General features: G+C 53.2%; 1 protein-coding gene across 1 annotated transcript; it reads left to right on the top strand.

Moving 5' to 3' along the window:
* Positions 1–3,883: 3,883 nt before the first annotated feature.
* DLX6 (distal-less homeobox 6) lies at positions 3,884–8,479 on the top strand. The gene is made up of 3 exons (XM_059854262.1): positions 3,884–4,456; positions 5,360–5,553; positions 7,337–8,479. Exons 1-3 carry the CDS (start codon positions 4,096–4,098, stop codon positions 7,586–7,588), a joined length of 807 nt encoding a protein of 268 aa, XP_059710245.1. The 5' UTR covers positions 3,884–4,095; the 3' UTR covers positions 7,589–8,479.
* Positions 8,480–8,690: the final 211 nt, after the last annotated feature.

Raw genomic sequence — 8,690 nt, forward strand, 5'->3', positions numbered from 1 at the left:
CCAGTCCTGGGGCACAGGGAGCCCTGTGCGTGGTGCCACGCTCTCCGCCCGTCAGCGGAGCAGGGGAGGACGGCAGGGGAGAAGGAAAGGGAGCGTAGCATTGACCCCTCTGCTCTCAGCCAGCCCGGGCGTGGAGAGATACTGGCCCTAATCCCGCTCGGGATGCAAAGGCCTCCTTGCTCTCCAGACGAGCGAGGGTGACTCGCGGTGTAATATTCTCTGGGAATATTACACCGCGGGGTGAGGAGAGGAGAAGGCCGGCCAGGGATGAGCTGGCAGGGCCCGGGGCTACCCTCGGTCCGGAGGGAAATTAGCGCAGAGCAGTGCACAGGGCATATCCCCGTCGCCCCCGACGAGGGCTGCAACCCAGACCTCCGGGAGTTCGGGCTTGGCCGCGGAAAGAGTGGGAAAGCCGGGAAGGGGGGTCGCATGCGGTTAATTTCTGCAGCCTTTTCCCAGGGACGGACGTGTGCTCACAGGAGGCCGTGCAGGGGTTCCCGCCTCGGGACAGTCCCAGCCTCCCCCTAACTGGCACGTTGCCCCATTCAGCCAGGCTCCTGGTCCGTCTGGCCCCGCGCGGATCCCGGGAAGCTCATCTGAGGCAAGGCAGCTCCCCTCGTGGGCTCCCGCCCCTCACTCGTGACTTCTGCCCGCTCACTTTCTGAAGCACTTCAGGGCAAGGGGACTAGGACATGTGGGGTGCCCGTCCCCACCCCTTTTTCACGAGTCACCCACCCTGGGAAATGGACACTCCACTGTTCTGATGCGTCCAGAGCTATTGATTCATGTCTAATTTCTCCAGAAAGAGGCCGATAACGGAGCTCGGCTGCGCACAAATGGGAGCCAGGGAGGACCGGTGCCCGGCAGCGCAGTGTCCCCAGCGGGAGGGACCTGGGTGCCCTGGCATCCCCCTCCAGAGTGCGGGCCCGGGACCTGCCTGAACCTCGGAAAAGAAATATCCCTGCAGTTGCCGCTTCTACCAGGGCACGGCTCGGGTCCCTATTGCTCCCCACTCCACCCCCACGCCCCCCGCGACCCCCGGTGGGCCTAATTAAATTAAGGAAAATTATCGGTGTGAGGTTGGACGGAGTCAACTGTCTTGACGACAGACGAGGATGTCTGAGTACCGCGGGGGAAGAGCAGAGCCGGGTTTCCAGCTCTTCCCTCCGGCCGGAGCCCACTGACGGCTCCGCGGAGGCTCCGCATCCCCGCGGCGCCGCCGCTCCCCCCGGCCCACATCCGGAGCCGCTGCTCGTCCCGCTCGCCCCACCGCATCTCGTCCGTCAGCTAGGCTGAACGAGAGGTGCATAAGCAACTCCGTTTGCTGTCTATCGCAGGAAGCAGTTCCTGCAGATTCTCCCTGTCTTTTCTTCTTCTCCTTTTTGTCTGACTCAGACGCCTTGTTCTCTCCGCCAAGGCGGCATATAGGTATTATTTCAAAGCGATCTCCTCTCCTGCCCAAATTTCCCCCATTCCGGGGTTAGCATCCATTATGAGGCAGGAATTATTTCGAAACAAGAAAACAACGTGTTGCAAACACTCTCCAGTCTATTTTCTGAACATCTTTTGTTATGCATGCTCTTGCTGCTGGAGAAAATGCTAGTATGTGCACCTGCGAAAAAAACGCCTTCATGATGTTAACAGCAAGCTGGAGGGTATAAAGCAATAAAACTGCCAAATGTACCTGTTCCTGTTGAGTACATTACCTACACCTATGAATAAAGAGTCTCAGTAGGAATTCTTTCCTTTCTCTTCCCCTTTTCTCTATATTTTTATTCATTGTAGATTTGTAAACGCCTGGATCGGGTTACCCTTTCGCGTGTTAAAGTGGAACCCTTGTTAAAAGCCGGAGAACAAGGCAAGACACTTACAACTGCATTCAGAGTTACTGAACCGACTCCAAGGGCTCAAGAAGTGAAACAACGATGAGAGGGTGGCTAAGGGGGCTCAGAACATCCCAGCCACACAAGAAAAAACCATCCCTCCCCCATGCCCCCCTGAAACAAGCTATATGAACTACAAGCGCAGAGAGACTACGGGTTATGCCCTTCCACCGACGGAGCATCGCTTGGCATCCTCCTTCCCCCTCTTCCCCCCCTCCCCAACGGTATGCGAAGAGGGGGCTCGCATCCTTCGGCTTCCCAGAGCTAATGATCGGGCTGTGGGAAAGCACAACTCCAAGATAAAGAAAAAAATTAAAAAGAGAAAAAATCCCAGGAAGAAAAATTAAAACCCTCTAAGTATTTCCACAAGCGACGGGTTAAAAAAATAAAATAAATAAATATATAAACATCTGCAGAATCTGAAAACCAATCCTCAGGGAATGTCGCAGTGAGAGGCAGTGTCAAGACCTGGGATCGGTCTGGGGACGTCTCTGGGCTGCGCGAGGTTTTGGAAGCAGCGGCTGCTGGTGCCGGTGTTGGTTTTCAAAGCCCGAAGCCTCCAGCCCCTTTCCCCATCTAGAGCAACTTTCGGATTTCTTTAGGCTTAGCGAGTTCCGCAGGGTCCTTCCTACCTCAGTCCTCTCCGGTGGGGTCTGTCTCTGGAGTTCATGCTTAGCTGGACGCGAGGAGATTTAAGCGAGGGAAAGGGGGGAAAAAAAGAGAGAGAGGGGGTGAGAGAGAGGGGGGAGAGAGAGGAGAGAGGAGAGAGAGAGAGATCCTCCGCCGTGCTGGATCAAACTTAATGTCTTTCCCTAGTCCATCTTTGAAAGAGAAGTGGTAATACCACCTGGATGTTCGGATATAAATCCCCTTGCAAATAATAAATGGATTAATAATAACAAGGTATGAAGTTCTTTTTATAGAAAAAAGGAGAGAATTGAAACTAAATGCGGCAGTTAGACAACCATTTTGATAAGAGGATAATTGAGGCGACACTGGTGTATAATTAGAGGATAATTTATGCTATATCCACTTTTATTCCACCTCCCAAAATAAACCCAGTCCATAATCATTACAGGCAAATTGTTCTGAATTTTATAGCAGCAATTTGAACAAAGTACTGCAGTTAATCATGGGAGATTTTTGTGTATTCCTGATTAGAAGTCTAATTGCCTCCTTCCAGAAAGTAAAAATAACTGTAAAACGACTCTATTTTTATCATTAACAATGTTGACAATAAAATAAAATCAACTGGAATTGTAATCTAAAGACAAATTTAGGGCGCAGGCACTTTTTTTTTTCCTTGGGTCGTTTATATCCTAATCAAGCTTTTTGCCAAAACCGCCAACCGCACGTAGCCATTTGCATATATTTGAAAGCCATTACGGGAGCTGCTGCTGCTGCTGCGTTCAGCGGGGAAAAATGCGCTGCGCGTCGCTTCGCCGCAGCGAAAATACCGCGCAAGGAGGCGGGGGGGAGGGGGATGGCGGGGGTCGTGTGCTGGGGGAATGCGGGATTCGGGGGAAAGGGGTGCGGGGGGATGGGCACGGGCGCTCCCCTCGTCCCCACCCGCGCGCGGGGCGCGCAACGCGCGCGGCTGTAGGGCGGGGGGGGGGGGGGCGAGGGGGGCGGGCGCGGGTTCCGCGCGCGCTGCCGGCTATGACGTCAGGGGGCCGAGTGACCAATGAGGGAGGCGCTGCCCTCCGGAGACGAACCATTCGACTCGTGCGCGTCCCTGCCCTTCAAGTCGGAGCGCCGGAGCCCCAACTTTCCCGGCTCCCACCTCAAACTGCCCCCACCCTCCACGCCCCCCCCAGGAAAGAAAAAAAACTAAAAAAAAAAAAACTAAAAAAAAAAAAAAAAACAACACCCACCCCACGCGCCGGGGGTATGAGGGAAAAGAGCGGCGCAAAAAAGCGGCGGGAGTAGCCCGCCCTCCCCCTTCACACACCCCGCACACCGCCCTCCCCTTCCTCCCCTCCCTCAGTGAACGAGGCCCCTCGCACAACGGCTCCTTGGAGAGGAGGGGGGGGGAGGAAAAAAAAAAAAGGCGGAAAAGAAAAAAAAAAAAAAAGAAAAGAAATTAAATTAAATCACCGCCGCCTCTCCAGCGGTGCCGCGGCGGGTAAGGGGAGCGGCGGTGGCTGGGCAGAGAGGAGGCAGAGCGCGGGGGGCGAGCCGGGGAGCACCGCGCTCTCCCTCCCAAACTTTGATGATGACCATGACTACGATGGCTGACGGGCTGGACGCGCAAGACTCCTCCAAATCCGCCTTCATGGAGTTCGGGCAGCAGCAGCCGCCGCCGCCGCAGCCGCCGCCGCCGCCCCACTCCCAGCAGAGCTCGCCGGCAATGGCCGGAGCCCACTACCCGCTGCACTGCCTGCACTCCGCCGCCGGCTCGCACCCGCACCACCAGCATCACCACCACAGCTCGCCCTACTCCGGCAGCGCCGGCTCCTACAACCACCGCTCGCTGGCCGCCTACCCCTACGTGAGCCACTCGCAGCACAGCCCTTACCTCCAGTCCTACCACAACAGCAGCTCGGCCAGCCAGACGCGGGCGGACGATGCAGGTGAGCCGGCACCGCTTCCCGAACCCGCTGCCAGCTTCTCCCCTCGCTCCCTCCATCCCCGGGCCTCTTCTCGGCCCCCCCTCCGGGCACCTGCATAACGACCCCCGCCGTGCCCCCCGCTCCCGCCGAGGCAGGCGCCAGCCAGGGGTGCGCGGGACGGCGGGGAGGAAAGGCGGGGGGTGCCTGTTCCCGCGGCCCCTCCGCGGGCCTACTGCTGCGGTACCGGCGGCGGGGCCGCCGCGCTCCCTCCGCGCCGGCGGCGGCTGCTGGCGGTACCGCGGCGCTGCGCACCGGCGCCGTCCCCGCTCGCCCCGCGGCCGGCGGCGAGGGGCTGCGCTCGGCGCTCCTTTGTTACGGCGGGACCGGCTTTAGGCAAAATTCCTGCTAACACCTGAGGAGTGAAAGTTTCCAGGCGAGAGGGTCGCATTCCGCTCGGGGGCCGTCTGATTTATGTATTTCTTTTTTTGCAGGGAGACGTACATATCCATCCAGAGGGGCACGGGAGGGGTGCGGGGTGGGGGGGAAAGCATTGTTAAAAGTCTCGGACTGGTGATTCTCTGACCACCAAACTGGCGACGCGAAGTCAATTAGCCGAGTAAAACCTGGATGGCCCTGGAACGAGGTGTACCTTCGCAAAGCCAGCGCTGCACTTTAAATTTTAAAAAATGTTTTCTTTTTTTCTTTTTTTTTTTTTTTTCTTCCCGGGAAGAAGGAGAGCGTGCCCACTATGCCCGGACAGCTGTTTTTTCTCCCGGTAGCTCCCAAGTGGCAGCCTATGCCTGCGCCGTGGGGTTAAACAGGCGTCGGGACGGGCTTTGACGTTTTTAGGAGCCGTGGCAGCCAAAATACCTGCGTTTAATAGCTAAGGAGGGTGATGTTTCAGCTGTGTTGTTTTGCTTGCAGATCAGCAAAAAACCACAGTGATTGAAAACGGTGAAATCAGATTTAATGGAAAAGGGAAAAAGATACGGAAGCCTCGAACCATTTACTCTAGTCTACAACTCCAGGCTTTAAATCATCGCTTTCAGCAGACTCAGTACCTGGCACTTCCAGAGAGAGCTGAACTGGCAGCTTCATTAGGACTTACCCAGACACAGGTAATTACTGGGAACTCCAAATCGCTGAAATCCTGCTCGAGCAACAAAGGCCAAGCAAAGTATGATGCTCCCTAAACATTTTGGCCTCTGTCGGGAACGGTAGGAAAGGATAAAGCACACGGTTCCCATCTCTCCACGCTAGGACTTACCTAACGCGCGGCAGAGATCGGGCAGCCGCAGAGAGAGCTGAAAGCGCCCTTCCCTCAGCCGTCTGCGAGCAAGCGCTCCCTTCTGATGCCACACATAATATTTTTAAATTGCCTATATTTTCAGATAATTCCAGCAGCACTGAGATGCAATTGCCCAGCTGTGAAAAGGAGAACAAAACAAAGGCAAGGAATCGCTGGGCCTGAGGTAGAGCTAAAAGCAATGCTGCCTCGTCGCAAGGTTTATAGGTAGAGGGGAAGCAGGAACGCGTTAGGAAATACCTGTTAAATCAATAGTTAATTCACCCTGGATGACTAACGCAAATGCAGTGGTTAGCCTTGGGCAAAATGTACGGAAGGTGATAATAGATCTGAAGATCAAAGACAGCCGTGTACAAAATTATGGCAGGTTAAGCCATAGTTAAGTGTGGTTGGAGTAGCTGTGCCATTCTGCTAATTTAAGCTTGAAAGACATATGAGGCATTACAGGCTTACCAGGCTGGGGTTTGTGGAGAAGTGCATGGATAGATGGGATCAATCCGGGCAAAATGTTGTCATGTGAATCTATGAGCCTAGCAAATAACTTCAGGATTTTATCAATGTCATTGGCAACAGTCTCTTCCAGACAGCGATTTTTAAATACTCAGCAAACATTAATAATGGGAATGGGCCTGATGGTTTTGCAAATGGGATTTTAGTGTCCTCAGCATGCACGCTCCGTCTCACTGTTGTCTCTCTTTCTCGCTCGTACGCACAGATTTTTCTTAGGGGCCCTATCCTGATCTTGCAGCTAGAGAAGAACCCCTGCTTATTCCCTAACATTATGATTGCAAAGTTTGAGAGGTCAAATACTCGTGGGGAATTTGTTTTCTGTTTGATTGATTAAAAAAAATACATCCTGTATACATGTCTTACCTATATGTAATTGCTATGATAATTCTGACCTGCCAGTGGGCCTGATCCTTGCACACCTTATCGAGTGCAGGCTCCCTCCTCGGGAGTTCTGCTGGGTTAGGAGCAGGATGAGACCCAAAGCAATGTTGATATACTATTACTCACGGAGAAAATAAAAATATTCTTTCTTTAATAATCCATTTTAATATAAAGCCGCAATCCTGGTTCTATTATGCCTGCTCCCCTGCCACATCAGCATGGACTGCTTGATCTGATCGTGAGGATTTCAGAAGCACAATTTCTTTGTAAGATGCCCTTTGTCTATTGGCTCTTGTCTCCTGGCACAAAATCATATGATTGCCCATGTTTGACAACAGTTTGCCCGAACGATCAAATGACCTCCAAAATTCTGAATGAGGTGCTAAAACAGGAGACCTCAGAGCATGTGGTCTGCTCAGGGAAACAACAACGTGGCCTGCTCGGGAAAACAACGTCCCAGGTTAAAACCTGCATCCCTCTCGCTTTCCAGCTCTGCTCTGCCTCCCCTGTTCTCTCCAGCTGCATCCAAAGCCCGAGAGCAGCCGTAGCTACCCCTCCTTCCCCTCTCCCCTTCCCCGGCTCCACACCCGACTGGCGTGAGCCCTCAAGACTTTCTCCAGATTAGACCCCCGGCCCCCAGGGTCTTCCCTGCCGTGCCCTGGGCGCTGACGGCAGCCTAATATCTAATGCGTTTCGGTTTACAGGTGAAGATCTGGTTTCAGAACAAGCGCTCCAAATTCAAGAAGCTGCTGAAGCAGGGCAGTAACCCCCACGAGAGCGACCCTCTGCCCGGCTCCGCTGCCCTCTCCCCTCGCTCTCCAGCTCTGCCTCCAGTCTGGGACGTTTCAGCCTCTGCCAAGGGAGTCAATATGCCTCCAAACAGCTACATGCCTGGCTATTCTCACTGGTATTCTTCTCCACATCAAGACACAATGCAGAGACCACAAATGATGTGAATTGTCCAAGAGAAATAATCTCCCAAGAACGCCTCGTCTCGACATGGCAAGAAGTTCCCCTGCTTTGCCAAGCCGTGCCAGCTAACAGGCTCTGTGTGAACTTGTAGATGCGGCAAAGAGACAGAGTGGCTTTATTTTTTTTTTTTTTTTTTAAGTAACCTCAGCGATTGATCTTGAACCGAAAGACACAATTTTCATTCTGGCGCACAGAAGACACTTCTCTTTAGGATATTTTCCTTTGGACTCCAAGGCACCAGCCTCTTTCTCTGTGGAGTATACGTCAAAACAAACTTTTTACAGACTTTGCCCACAAGAACCTGAATCTACCATGGCAGCCGTTTTTACTTGTTTAATGAGCTAAAGACATTACATGATGAAAGAGAGACTAGTCAAAGCTCCTTCATTTTTATTCACCAAATCCGAACTGGGGAAAGGATTAAAAGACAGAAGAAGTGATTTTTTAAAAAATTTAAGATTGGGGGAGAAAAGGAGAACTGGTTGAAAAAATGCAAATATACTGTAAGATTGGAACATTACCACGAAGCAAAATCTGCATGCTTTCTCAAAATGTAATGGGCTGCGGCTCAGAAGAAACCACCGTCTCTCACTCGAAGAGCCCCCTCATCCGCACAGACCCGCACCCGCACACAGCCGGACAGTCTCCCGGAGACGAGCAGGAAAGACAGAGCGAGGGATTCGCGGCCAGACCCAGACCCGCCGCCGCGGGCTGGGGAAGGACGGTTCAGCGCTGCCCGGCGGCAGCCTCAACCACTGAGCGAGAGGGACCTTTCCCCGAGCAACCTTTCTGTATATATTGTTGAATTTTAGTTGTACATATACTTTGTATGTTTTTGTCTTCTTTCATATATAGAGTAAAAGCCACAAAACGCCCGCCTGGCTCCTATTTCTCTTCTCGTTAGCGGATCCCCACCTGCCCCGACTTGCCCCCCAGATCGGTCCGGGCAGAGGGATCCTTGTGCCCAGCTTGCCTGAGTGCACAGACACCCCTACCAAAGCATATATCTGCAACAAAGAAATAAAAGATGAAGTGGGGTGGGGTAGCTGGTGGTTTAGTTGGTTTTAAGGCTACGACTTAAAGACA

Source organism: Haemorhous mexicanus, chromosome 1 (assembly GCF_027477595.1).
Source record: "Haemorhous mexicanus isolate bHaeMex1 chromosome 1, bHaeMex1.pri, whole genome shotgun sequence".
NCBI lineage: Eukaryota > Metazoa > Chordata > Aves > Passeriformes > Fringillidae > Haemorhous > Haemorhous mexicanus.